The sequence below is a fragment of the Cimex lectularius genome, unplaced genomic scaffold (assembly GCF_000648675.2).
Source record: "Cimex lectularius strain Harlan isolate CLEC.00 unplaced genomic scaffold, Clec_2.1 scaffold272, whole genome shotgun sequence".
NCBI classification, from domain to species: Eukaryota; Metazoa; Arthropoda; class Insecta; order Hemiptera; family Cimicidae; genus Cimex; species Cimex lectularius.
Genome location: NW_019392910.1, coordinates 109,355 through 124,401, shown reverse-complemented (window position 1 = coordinate 124,401; position 15,047 = coordinate 109,355). Strand labels below are relative to the sequence as shown.

The 15,047-nt window shown below is 33.3% G+C and overlaps 1 protein-coding gene across 2 annotated transcripts; it reads right to left on the bottom strand.

The window, feature by feature from the left end:
* Positions 1 to 4,057: 4,057 nt before the first annotated feature.
* On the bottom strand, positions 4,058 to 14,650 carry LOC106669147 (trypsin-1-like). Of its 2 annotated transcripts, none has more exons than XM_014398447.2 (7): positions 14,485 to 14,650; positions 7,512 to 7,565; positions 7,324 to 7,454; positions 7,161 to 7,255; positions 7,001 to 7,107; positions 4,345 to 4,529; positions 4,058 to 4,290 (listed from the first exon to the last, which is right to left on the bottom strand). In XM_014398447.2, exons 2-7 carry the CDS (start codon positions 7,540 to 7,542, stop codon positions 4,138 to 4,140), a joined length of 702 nt encoding a protein of 233 aa, XP_014253933.1. In that variant the 5' UTR covers positions 7,543 to 7,565; positions 14,485 to 14,650; the 3' UTR covers positions 4,058 to 4,137. The 2 variants fall into 2 exon arrangements, with proteins under 2 accessions (XP_014253933.1, XP_014253932.1); XM_014398446.2 differs by lacking the exon at positions 14,485 to 14,650 and adding an exon at positions 10,769 to 10,868.
* Positions 14,651 to 15,047: the final 397 nt, after the last annotated feature.

The window sequence follows — 15,047 nt, the reverse complement described above, 5'->3', positions numbered from 1 at the left end:
TTTTCCCGGGGTATGTTTAATATATTCATGAATAACTGAGATTTGTTGATTGCAAATTTTCTTTCTAACTTTATTGTATCCTCTTGCTATCTTTTTCTTTTCTTTCTTTTTTATTTTTGTGTAAATGGTTTTGGTTTTTTTTTGTTATGTAATTATAAATATATGTATATCCTATTTATTCTCCCCCTGTGTATTATAGTTATTGCATTAACCAAATAGAAAAAAAACATTTTCTTTTTTTTTAATTATTGTTGATATATACATAAATATAAATGGATGTCAAATATTAATTTTTATTATATTAAAGTGAAAAATAAATATATGGTCATAGAAAAATGTACCATTTTTTTGCTCATAGTATTTTTTAACAATGTATTGTTAATTATTTAAAAAAATATATATTTATTGATATTGTAATCTAGAGCTGAAATGATAGGTTTTTGTTTTAATTTGCTTTTGAATTAATTTGGATGTGCGAAGCAACCCCGAAAACTTCAGCCAATTGATGCAACACCATAATAAAAGTTGCCTTTTTATAAATCTAAGGACGTCGACGCTAATTGTAACACATTTCACAATTTCCAAATTTAGGATTGTTCTTTTATCTCGAAACTCTTTTTTTAAAATTAAAATTAAAAAAGTTGAAAAAATGTACATATATATAGTTGGGATATATAAAAAGAAAGAGAGATTAAGTATCTAATATATATATTTAAAAAAAACTAATAGTTTGTAAATAAATTTTGTTTAAATATAAAGAATATTACTTATTTTATAAATATATGTTTTTATTACAATTACTGCCTTGGTTCATTGGTGTTTTTGAAACATTGATCACACCAGACTTCAAAATTTGATATAACCCCAATCATCGCATATTGCACTCAGACATCCTTCATCCTTCGATAATGACCAAATTACTCAAAGTATGAGTCATCGCTGGGACACATGTCTCATACATCTGAGAGCATAGATATGTTTGTTGGAAAGTGAGAAACATTTATTATTTTCAGTATTAGAAGTATCGACTCACTCACGAACACTGGATGAAGGTATGGTCTTGAAGAAAAAAGCCAATTCAGCTGTTACTGCCAAGCTTTTGACCTATTTTAATGTCATCCTTGCCAATACAATCTTAAATATGTCAATATTTAAGATTGTTTTGCCCCCCTATAGGTTAAGAAAAGTTTGGCAGTAACGTGTGAATTTGATTTTTTCTTCAAGACCATACTTTCATCTAGTGTTCATGAGTGAAAAGTGGTCGAGATTTGTAATACTTAAATTCACTAATTTCGTCATCCGCTTGACCAATTAATATATTACAATTAATTAAGGTTTTTAGTTGAGATAAAAAAGTCAATGGCACGAGCGGGATTCGAACTAAAAACCTTAATTAATTGTAATATATTTGTAATACTTATTCAGATATCGTGAGATGCGGTCGGGTGTGATGTAGGTTTCAGAAAAACATTTTCTTTATCGTGCCAACGTTTCGATCTTTTATTGAGATCATCTTCAGGGCTCAAAGTGTTTGTCTTCTGTGTAATTGTGCCATCCTTGCGTGTCGTGTTGAGAGTGCCCACACTGGGGGCAATGACCCATGTTTAAAAATATTGTTAACTGGGTTATTTACAATTCACTAGTTTTCATGGTCTACTTGACCAATTAATATCTTTCAATTAATTAAGGTTTTTAGTAGAGATAAAAAGTTAGTGTCACGAGCGGGATTCGAACCCACGACCTTCGGCTAGATACACCACTGCTCTACCACTTGAGCTATCGTGACTTTGACTTTATCTCAACTAAAAACCTTAATTAATTGAAAGATATTAATTGGTCAAGTGGACCACAAAAACTAGTGAATTTAATAAGTTAAATGAAGTATATCTTCACTAAAGCTCTCCGTGGCCATTTCATTTGTCGCCGAGAATCAAATAGATTACACGACATTTGACAAATGGCAAAAAGGAGGTAAAATTCAAAAGGTTGGGTTGAGATGGGAAGTTGGTGTCCGAGTGGATCGAAGTCACGATAGCTCAAGTGGTATCTAGCTGAAGGTCGTGGGTTCGAATCCCGCTCATGACTGACTTTTTTATCTCATCTAAAAATCTTAATTAATTGAAAGTTATTTACAATGATGTTCAGAGAGGAAAAGCTTGTAGAAAACAGCGACCGACTGTTAACAACTCCAAAAGCTAGATTACATCCCAAGAAATTAATGTTGTGCATTTGGTGGGATTGGATTAGACGGGTATTATTATGAGCTTCTGCCCAACTTAACTATTAATTAAAAAGTGTGCATTTCGTCACCAATTGACCAAAAATTCATTAGCTAATAAACCAGGATAAGGCTCGCCCACATGTAGAATTTTCTATAGAACTCCAGGTTTATCTACTTTTGTCTTATTTTTGCAATTAGCTCTCTTTTCAATAATTATTTTAAAAGGTTTTTAAGTCTAGTTTTTTTTCTCATCAGAGATGGTTTTAGCCATTATTTTAACTTTGTCGAAGATTTTAGTACAGTTAGCAATGTTTTTTAAATTTCCACTATCTTTATTTAGAAATCGTGAGATGCGGTCTGGTGTGATGTAGGTTTTAGAAAAACATTTTCTTTATCGTGCCAACGTTTCAATCTTTATTGAGATCATCTTCAGGGCCTGGGATTTTACAAACATTGCTTACATATAACAATTACATTTTGGATGTCGAAAAGTGAATTTATACAATGCAAAATATATTTTTTATATATTCAATCAAAGTATTTCTACTCACTCAAAGTGTTTTTCTTTGTGTAACCTACATCACACCAGACCGCATCTCACGATTTCTAAATAAATATCGATTAACGGTCACTAATCACCACACATTTCCACTGTCTAATGAATTCCCAGACTATCACTGCATCCTTTTGATTTGAAGAAGCGCTTCGGCATTTTGCCATCTTCAGTGAGTCTGAGACAGACCAAGATGATCGGCAAAGTTCAAATTACTGGTTCATCACCCTGCAGACCTCAGGTGTAAGTTTCACAATATATTTTCGTTGCTTTTCTCAGTTTTTTTTTCTTCTTCCAGTCTTGTCAAACTTTACTATTAGACACTTTCTACTTTATCAAGTGCTTCGATAATTTTTTTTAAAAATTGGATTGGGTTTTTGCAAAGAAAACCTCATCATCTGCAAAGGTTAGGTTTGGTTATTTGATAGATATGTGTGGTTGATTTTTAACTCCTTTTTCCTCTCACTCCAGTTGCCTAAATGACTCTTTGCAATTAAAAAGAATGGGGATGGGTTGCCTTGTTTTAAGCCTATTTCTAGGCTTCATTTGGCCTAGTTGCTAGCTACACAGTTATTATACCTTAACCTTATTACTTATTGCACCATACCTTAAGAGTTTGGTGTCTTCATCTCTGCTTTTTAAGGCTTAAAAAGGAAGTCGTGTCTTATCAAGTCGAAGGACTGTAAAGTAGTCGATGAATTTCAAAAATATGACCTGGTGTTCCCAGGCTTTTTCAATTATTTGATTAATTTATTACAATTAATTAAGGTTTTTAGTTGAGATAAAAAAAGTCAATGGCACGAGCGGGATTCAAACCCACGATCTTCGGCTAGATACGCCGCTGCTCTACCACCTGAGCTATCGTGACCTCAATCCACTTGGACACTAACTTCCCATCTCAACCCCACCTTTTGAATTTTCCCTCCTTTTGCCATTTTTCAAGGAGTTGATGTCCGAGTGGATCGAGGTCACGACAGCTCAGGTGGTAGAGCAGTGGCGTATCTAGCCGAAGGTCGTGGGTTCGAATCCCTCTCGTGCCATTGACTTTTTTTATCTCAACTAAAAACCTTAATTAATTGTAATATATTAATTGGTCAAGTGGACCACAAAATTAGTGAATTTATTTGATTAATTGTAATTAATCTTTAAAAAATGGTTTAGGAAAATAAAATAAAACTGTATATGAATGGTATTTACATGTTAACAAATTTTACGTTAGTTTATGAATAATCATAACATATAAAATATATATCTAAAGGCTTTAAGAACTGTAATGTCTTTAGTTATGAGCTCAATATAATAATAAATATTCTGTGATGTTCATATGTTCTTATAATACATATATCGAATAGATTGCATGGTTTTACTGAAAAGTAAGGGAATTTCTGATCCAATCATGGAAATAAGACACCCTGGTATAGACAGCCGGAAATGTGCTGTAACCGCAGCCGATTCCCGATGAGATGATGCCACACAGGAACAAATCATTGCAGACAAGTGGCCCCCCCGAGTCTCCCTGAAAAACCGTCAAAATAATTCAATTTCAATTCGATCGGACGGTCTTACTCACCGTGCAAGCATCACAGAGGGACGACGGCAATTGCATTGTGCACAGCCATGCTTGATCTACATCATCACCAAAATAATCATAGCATTCATCATTGCTTATTATATGGATGGAAGTTGATTTCAAACGATCTGACAAAATTCCATTTACTTGCGTCGCACCCCAACCGCTTATAGTGCCAGTCATACCTGTATAATTCCTAGTTAATTGGGACTGATTGCAAAGAGTTGTATCGAGTCTCATCTTAATAAGAAAAAATAATATTAAATAAAAACCATTAAAACCACTTAAAATGTACATTTAAAGAGGCATATTATATTTAAAGGACCAATTATAATCATTAAATGCTCTAAATGAAAATACCATTGATAAATTATGACATAAGATTTTCTTTTGAAACTAGAAACAATTTAAATTTATATTTCAAAATTATGAAAATCCTCTCATAATTGGCAGTACCAACATACTCAGCACCTAAATATTTGAGGAACTGTTATAAATTAATTATTGATGATTAGTACCTATGGAATTCATAAATTTCATATAGTTATTTTTATTTTATTTTATTTTTTAAAGCTTTTCTACATAAATTTGAGTTATAAAGGGGCAAGAATATAACCCCACTTCCACGCAGAGCTCAATGGTTAACTGGTTCTTATCTGTCGGATGGACATTTTCTATTGTACCCCATTGGCCGAGAAGATCAGTAGTCTGAAGGGGCTTAGGACTTAAGTAATTCCTGACATACAGTAGGCTCCGTTGGGTGTTGTGGACAAGGGGTTAAACCACTTTACAATTTATAATATATTTTACATACTGTAATCAATAAGAAAACCGTGGGCTCTGCGGGGATTCGAACTCTGAATGGCTTGTGTGGCAAATACGAGTTGAACGCCGTAGGCAGTGTCATGTCTAATAAGCTGAAACCAAAAGTCGAACGCCCATGGGCATGGTCCCAAGTTGGGACTGTTAAAATCTAGAATCATATCCCAATTTCCATTAGACTTCTCACAACATTTTGTGACTTTTTTCTGTCTATCTATCAGAGTCCACATCTCCCAAGGCAACATGGAACAGCTTATCCAGGTGATCTTTTGGCTCTGATGAAGGCTATGTAGAACCGTGGCTATTTGTATAATTCAAATAAGAATAATTCAAAAGCATAGGCTGTAAAGGTTTAGAAAAATAACAAGCATTGAGGAAGAAAAGGTGCTATTAAAAAGCCCAACCTGTGTTCCGATTTTTTGGAAAGCACAGATCAGCAGATTCCTGAATAAACTGAAATTGCCTTGCAGGAGTTTTGGGCTGCATTTTATTAATGCAATAAAAAAAAAATTTACACACTTATTACTCATATTATAATTGAAATTGTAATTTGATCTATACCGGTCATCTTGGTCTGCCTACCTCGCTGGGTTAGCCTCTCAGATGCTTTTCAGCATTTCGCCATATTTAGTGTGTGGTGAAGTGCAGAAATGTGTCCAGATAGGCAGACCAGCCAGGTAAAAATTAAATTACACGTTCATCATCCTGCACACCACAGGAAGAAATCTCCCAATTAAAATTGTATTCGCCATCAATTATTCCTCTAGTGAAAATGGAAAAATTGAGCAGTTTAAGAATTTTCATCCATGGCAAAAGCATGAATTTATAGCGCTATTTAATTGTCACATCTTTTTGAATGTTAAACAAACAATTTTTCTTTTAAAAAAATCATTTCTCTCTCTTTGCTTTCTACCTTTGGATTAAATTTTAATTTGTTGAACATTTGTAGACTAGGCAAATTTAATTAGTACATTTTGATGAAATAGTAACTAATTAGTATATAAACTAAACTAATTTCTGTCTTATAGGATGTCTTAATGAAGAACTATTTTTTAAATTTTTTTTCTTGTGATTTGAACTTAAATAAAATCTCTTTCTGGCATTCGCTGGTTTTTCACTTTCTTTTGTGCAGGTCCATCGCATTCAGGTACTTTGCTCGACAGCGCATTCTTTGGACGAAGAAGCTGCACTTGCTCCCCATCTGCCCATATGAGCACAGGCTATGGAGAGTGAGGATCTCAGCGGAACATTCTCAGGAGCTGATTTTCTGAGCGTCTTCTATTACGCTGAGATATGCATCCTCTTGCCCTCACTACTACACCCCTTAAAGAAATTTTGTGGTGCAGCTCCATGAGGTCTTCCCTCAATACCCCATATTTTTAAGAATTTTATAAACCACCACAAGGTATAGAACAAATGCTCCATCCTTGCCGGTGGCAATGACATCCAGCCGGAGACATATCTCATCCGGTAACTGGTGGGGAGTTTCGACGGCGACTAGTATCCTGAGATGGATTAGGAACCGGATGCATGATCGTCGAGTGATTCTCTTGGCACTTGGAAAGGATGTAAAAGAACATCTCTATGCTAGTACATTTTGATGAAATAAAAACTATTTAATATTTAAACTAAAGTAATTGTCTTTATACTATGCAACTGTCGGGTGTCATGGATGAGAGGTCAGACTCACTTTACAATATTTTTTTAATACTATTATAAGATGCAAGTATAAAAATTAAGTTGGATGCCCTAACCATTCAGCCACCATGGTCCCAATATTTAAAAATGTACATATATATAATTTACTAATATATTTATGTATTTTAAATTATACCTGTGGTGTTATATTCTGCAGGAGGAAGATTTATTGGCCGAACATTAAGGCCAAAAATAAAGGGAGAGTCCACAACTAGAATTGCCAGGTCGTTTGTTATCCAATGCCTTAAAAAATCTTATTTAACCAAGTTTTCTTTGCAATAATGTCGTAAAATTACCAATTAAACTCTGGATATACAACCACTTGCAATACGTTTCTTTCTTGTTTTGACCCAGCATGATGATCAGATAGAGAGACAACTCCTGCAACTGCCTTAAAAATTTAATAGGTCAAAGTGAGAAAACAAATCACAATTTTTTTTTTCAAAACTGATAGCTTACTGTTAATAAAGATATATTATTTATATTAAAAACACAATGTGCTGCTGTAATGATTCTATTCGGATTGATTATCGTGCCTCCGCAGATATGCTTGTGATTCATTTGTAAAGAAACTATAAAAGGACGATCGCCTAAAAAATTTATTTAAACGTAATTTATTGGCACAGAGTCAATCCAATGCATCTTACCTAACTGATTGTTGATTCCATTAACAATCATTATTGACGGTGACAGAATAAAACCTAGAATTTATAATTATGATTATTTGTGTTCTTAGGGACAGGCATACAGGTGACGTTTAATGAAATTTGAGACAAGTTATCATTTATACTTGAGGAAAATTCAACCTTTAACAAGTATTAACAAAATAAAACTAATTTAAACAAGAAACAAATATAATATCTATAAATAAATAGTTAAGGCTTTGGGCAAAACCTTAGGTGGACAGGATTCTGGCCTGTCAACACCATCATTCCAAAATTCAGGTTTGATCAAAAAATCCAAATTCAGATATAGAGCAGACTGGGAGAAAGGGTTCCTAATTAGTTTAATAATATATCTGATAGGGTCAGGAGGTAGCATCTATGAAAATAATTAAGCTCTAGAATTCTTATAAGCTTGGAATGCCATTGTCATCAGGCTACTGAACCCTGTGCCAGAGAGATCTAAAGGCTGGATATTATCAACAAAAGAATAACCAAATGGCACTCGAGGCATCTATCTCATCGGTAGTATATATATTATGCAGGGTGGGCGACCATGACCTGAGGGGTTAAATGCCTGGGTAGACTCGTACCCCATCCCTAAATGGTCCGGGACTTGATTGGCTCACGTGTCCTGCATAAACTCTTCGACTTGTTCACAAACCCCAAGATTTTGGACCATTTTATCTTTCATCGGTAGTAAAGACCACATTTTGGGATTGCATCAAGACTCTGTCAGAGATTGCAAACAACAACCCCTTGAGTTGGGTACCAGGGCATACAGGGCAGAAAAGGATGGTAAATTGGTTAAGGAAAGTTCTATGAGGACACCTATTAGCTCTGAACCATTTTGTGATGTGGTGTCTACCTGAGGTTAACAAGTTATCCAGTGTCACCACTGCTTCAACATGTCTCACCTGGTTCCTACTCACAGTAAGCTACTTACTGTAAGTAGGAACCATCTTTTTAAGAAAGATTGAACGGCACACCCACTCCATATTTCATAATTTCTATGTGCCTTGTATGTAAGCAGGAGCTCAACCTGCTTATTTCAGACTCGTCTACATGGGCTCAACTATCACTAATGGAGCAAGTCTTAAGCACTACTCACAACATCATTTCTCGCACTCTCAAGAACCTATGCGGCTCATCGACATTAATACGTATACTACGACCATCAATTCCAACCATAACGCCGGCTCTTCTCAGGGCCATCAAGAACCCTGGTCTCTAAAATGATATACCAAATTGCCAAAAAAGTAGATCCATCAGACAATGGATTAGGAATTACACCCATACAATGAGATTGTATTACAGGACAGAGACATGCAAAAAAAGTTCGGCAAAGGACCATCACAGAACCATCCTAAGATGTGCTAGGATTAGAATGATAGTAGTACTGCAGACTCTGGGTATATGTGCAGAAACAAGCTTGTGCAAGAGGAAACTGTGGGAACATGATTATTCGGAAATTGTGAGGTGTGGTCTGGCGTGACGTAGGTTTTAGAAAAACATTTCCTTTATTGTGCCAACGTTTCAATCTTTATTGAGATCATCTTCAGGGCTCAAAGTGTTTGTTTTCTGCATAATTGTGCTTCTTGAGAGACTCTCAACACGACACACAAGAATGGCGCAATTACGCAGAAAACAAACACTTTGAGTCCTGAAGATAATCTCAATAAAGATTGAAATGTTGGCACGATAAAGGAATTTTTTTTTCTAAAACCTACGTCATGCCAGACCACACCTCACAATTTCCGAATAATCATCGACTAACGGTCACTAATCACCACACATTTCTACATGTGGGAACATGTTTTCTTGTTTTCTACTGAAATTCCTACTCCTGGCCAATTGTGAGGATTGTGCAATAGACCCAATAATGGTCCCTGTGAGCAAGATTGTAGAGGGGCTGATTCATAGTAATGTTTGACATAAAACAAATAAATGGCAAATGGAAAAATGACAAAAAGGAGGGAAAATTCAAAAGGTGTGGTTGAGATGGGAGGTTGGTGTCCGAGTGGATCGAGGTCACGATAGCTCAAGTGGTAGAGCAGCGGCGTATCTAGCCGAAGATCGTGGGTTCGAATACTGCTCGTTCCATTGACTTTTTTTATCTCAACTGAAAACCTTAATTAATTGTAAGATAAAACAAATATTTCACAAAAAACTTTATGTAATTTAGCAACATAAAAAAAAAAACAACAACAACAAAGTGTCAACTGGAAAAGTAACTACTATTAATTATGGCAAATAAACCCAACATGTCTTGTTCTTGAGCAATATTGACAGAAAATAAATGTTGACCTTTTATTTCATGGGCCCACCATTTTTATCTTTCATTATGAATATTAATAGATATATCACATATTATGAAACACCTTTGTATAAACAAACAGTTTTCACCTTTGTCTAAGTGCATTTCAATTAAATTGTTTGATCGTAGATAACCACTCTGAAAGATAATTGTATTCGGATGTTCCAACTCTTCAAGAAGAGTGCTATTGAAAAGAATTCAAGAGGATTAATGGCAAACTTTTTCTTCTTCTTTTTTTTTTTTTACAAAAGGCGAGAAACTAAAAAATAAATAAATAAAATAAAAACTATTTGCTACAGGGTGGTAGTTTAAGTTTTTCAATAATAATCATTTTCTGCATCATTGATTATAAATCATTTAAAAAGGCAAGATTGGCATCATAATTTGGCATCATCTTGTACAATTGCAGAGATAAATTATAAGGCCTTCAATCCAATTTTTCCTCAAAATGGCAAGAAGTCGGTACAGACGCTTTCATAAAACACTGGAACTTCATCACAACCCCCTAGTCGTACGACTTTCATCCTGAATCCTACCTGACAAAATCCTATAAGATGCCTAAAGTGCCAATGGCTTCACAAATTCCTCCTTATGAAGGAAAAAGATGATGTGGATTTGGCAAATGATTACCAGGGGAAGAGGGCGTCAATCCACCAAATAAAAATATTTCTCCCTTGTTTGAAAATATTATTAATATAAAATAATAGTTTTTATAAAATTCAATAACGACGAAAGAGTTTAATATAGTGCTCTAGCACTGTTAATAATAAAGCAAAGTAAGTTTTATAAGATTTAATCCAAAAGTTAAGAATCGGACAACTTGAGAAAACCCCGTAAAAAAATGAAATTTTGTAAATTTCATCGTCAATGAAATAAATTTAGCAATTGGATAAAAAAATAAGAATTTTTACAAAGACTATATTACCATAAATGTGGTGGATAAATAGTAGAAGTACAACCAGATTCGTTATCATGATAGCAACGATTCCTTCTTGCCCGAGAGACGGAATGAAACTAAGAAATTTAAAATCATCTGAATTATCTTTCGTGTCCATCCAATTATATTGACAAATATTTACCCTTGAAGAACCAATCAGGTTTTACATGCGAAATTAAGACAAACAAAATATTATAATATTTCTGAACACAAATATAAATTAATCGTATTTTTTATTATTACTATTAGGTGCTCTTAATATAATTGGTCTCAAGTGATTTATGTTGCCACAGAACAATTAAAAAAAAAAATTTATTTATAAATTTTTTTTTAACATAACAACTAATATAATACTGTTACTTACTGTCTTGGAAATACAATTTTTCTGATGCAATGGATGTTTGAACAACAATTATCTCTTCAATGTTTCATTTAATTGCAGGATTTTTTTTTTTTTTTTTGACATAAAGGACATAAACAAGAAAGTCCAAAATGTTTAACATTGATGATTAAAGATTGAATTAACACTTTTAAGACATTGCAAATAATTGGGAATAAATGACAAATACTAAGGAGCACACTTTGTCCCATAAAAAATCAAAACCATAAAATAAGGCTGAATCAACGTAGCCAATAATAATAATAATATGTTTATTTACAGATATGGTGAATTTTTCGATGCATCAAAAGAAAATGGACTTAAAGTTATTTCTATAAGCCTTGCCAGTAGTAATCTGATAGGGGAGGATGGGCCGATGAGCCAGAAACTTACAAAATAAAGAAATATTTATATTGATAAAAAAAATTCATGAACTGCTTCAACTTTTTTATTTATTTATTAATATCAATGCATTTGTGGGCCTATCTGGCTCCCCTCTTCAAGAACACATACAATATATATAAAAAAAGTAATTAATCTTAATGCAATAAAAACACAAAAACAGAATAAATTATAATTAAAGTGATATACAACTCCTAGGAGATGGAGCTTTGAAAAATATTATAGTGTAATTTAATTGATTTTGACCATTGTAGTCTGCTTATCTTCACTGGTTTGGTCTGTGAGATGTGTTTTAGCGTTTTACAATCTTCGGGATCTGTGTCCTAGACTATGAAGTTTTGTTGGGCCATTTGCAACTCATTCAATATAATGATGTTTTGTTGAACAATATGAGGAATTGTAAATTTCTACATAATCATTTTTTTTAAACTTACACCATTGGGTGGCATAAAACATAGCAGATCTATAAATCATTTATTGCCATGAAATTTTACTGTATAGTCTTTGAATCTTGGATTATTGTGAAGTTTCATATGGTCATGTGGAAGAAAAGAAACTATACCAAGTCCAAAAAGTTGTTTGAAAATCAGAAAAGTTTGTTGTACACAAATTGTGAAATGATTCAAAAAAGCCCATGACATTTTCTAAATTTGGCCAAAACTTTTTAATAACTAAACTATTTTAAAAATTTTTGCATTGTCCTCAAAACTGTCATTGTCAAATTTATTTGGGTTATCTGGAACTAATTGAATATTGTGAAATTTTGAGATTTCTTAAAGAGGTGTACAATTTGGTGGTTTTGAATCATTTTGGTCTATTCTGGCTTACTGATTTGGTTCAGTTCATTCGTATGTTTCGTTTCAGTTTTAATGAACTACTAAAGATAGCAAAATGCCACAAATCAGAACAGCAATGACTAAAAGTTATTCAGAACTCGGGAGAATGTTTGCATTTCTACATAATCATTTCTTTCAATTAATTATTCTTTTATGTAAGGTTTTGGTTGAGATAAAAAAGTCAGTATCACGAGCGAGATTCAAACCCACGACTTTTGATTAAATACGCCGCTGGTCTACCACTTGAGCTATCATGACTTCGATCCTCTCGGATACCAACTCTCCATCTCAACCTACAACTGATCGAATTTTCCTTCTTTTTGCCATTTTCAACATAAAAAGATTTTACATAAACAAAAAAAAAAAAAAAAAGAAGTAACTTGATCAATTGACCACTAAAACATAAATGAATTAATCATTTCTTTTGAACCAACACAACTGAGCGGCATAAAACATAATGGATCTATCTTGAAATCACTTTGACTACTTATATTTAACTCTAAAAAAATATTGTTTTGTATTTAGGATTAAATTTAGCCAAATTTGGCAGAATTTAAATTTTCTGTCAAATGTGAGTTGAAGGTATATGAAGGTGTTAAAAAATACCTACATTATTTACACTTCTTTCCCTATTTCCACCTCATAAAAGGGACTCGACTAAACAGAGATCACGCAGGTCCAGCACTGAAGATGGTAGAAACGCCTCTGACATACCAAAACAGCAAGGAGGAGAGAAAACTTTAAAATGATTAGTGTTCAACATTGTTTGTAGGACATTAAAGTAGTATCATTTGGAAAGCATCCAAAATGAAAAAGCCCATGCCATCTTCAAGGATTTGACTTGTACTAGAATTGACTATATCATAAAATTTTTTCTGGTCATCTACAATTCATTCATCATGATGATTTGTTGAAGAATGTCTCACATTGAACACTGTGAAATGTTGATGTTTCATTTACAAGTCATTGAATACCATAAAATTTTGCTGTATATTTTTTAGGTCTTAGTTTATTGTGAAGTTTCATAGAGTAATCTGGAAATCTTTTAATGTTATGAAATTTTGAGATTTCGTCTTGCAGTCTGTGGGTTGATAAATGTGCAGTTTTGTTGTTTCTGATCATTTTGATCTGGTCTGCCCGATATGTTTCAGCTTTATTGCTGAGGGTAGCAAAAATCCAAATTTCATCTCACAGATCACACATTGTGAGGATAGCAGCCCAAAGTCACCAGAAATGACCAAACGACAGGTGGAGAAATTTATTATGCACTTTGTGAATCTTGAAGATTGTGAAATTTTGTTCAATAATTTAAGTGAATGGATACTACGAAGTTTTGTTGGATTATCTACAACCGACTGAACAATGGTTATATGCAATTATAAAAGGAACTCGACTAAATAGAGATCACACAGTCCCAGCCCAGATGATAGAGAGAAGCAGAAATGGCTGATTGATCGAAACATGGGCAGCAGACCAATAAAAAAATTAATTAGTGTTCAACAGTAAATGTTTGAAGGTTATAAATAGATATCATTCTGAATTAATCCAAAATGAAAAAGCGCATGCCATCTTCACGACTAGGCATCTGTCCTAGACTCGACTATATCACAAAGTTTCATCAGGTCATATTTATTTATTTATCAGGTCATCTGCAACTCATTCAACATCATGATGTTTTGTTGAATGTGAGTTATTGAATATTGTAAAACATTAAGTTTCCATCTAAAAGTCATTGAATTCTGTGAAATTTTGCTGTATAGTCTTTGAGCCTTTGTTTATTGCAAAGTGTCATAAGGTTGACTGGAATTCATTGGATGTGAAATTTTGAGATTTCTTCTTGCGATCAGTGGGATAATAAAGCTGCAGTTTTGGTGTATCTGACCATTTTGATTTGGTCTCCCAGAGATGTTTCAGCTTTAATTAATCAATGAAGATAACAAAATGCCAAAATGCAACTCACAGATCCAAACAGCAAGGATAGCCAAATTGAGAAAAGACCAAACTACAAGTAGACAAATTCATTACGTTGAATCGGTGAAGATCATGAAGATTTGTACAATAATTGGAAATGAAAAAATAAAGCTTACAGGAATGATGAAATGATGTAACTCCTTCCACCTGATGATCAGTGTTAATGCTTGAAACCCATTCATTATAAACAACAAATCTACGCGTGGAACCGTTATTTACAAAAAGTGACAATGAAGTTTTGTCGAGTTATCTGTAATTCACTGAACATTGTGAAGTTTTGTTGCAAGAACTTAAAAAAAGGGCCTTGACTAAATCGACACAGAACCATCACTGAAGATGGTAAGAAGCAAAAAAGCATGTTAAAAATAATTAATTCAGAAACAAATGTAATTTAACCAAAATTAACAGAATTTAAAATTTTCTTTTAAATGGGATTTGAAGAGGTTAGAAAACACCTAAGTACTTAGAAGTTTCATTAGGAATCAAAATTACTGAAGAATTGCAAAACTTGTTTTAATGTCCATTTATTATATATTAGATGCAATAATAAAATTCGTTTTATTTTCTTACATGTTTAATTCATTTTGTTTCCTCAGCTTTGAATTTCACACTTTTAAGTCTTTATGATATAAATTATACGCATTTATGTATAAAAAAAGACTGGTTTTACATAAGAGTT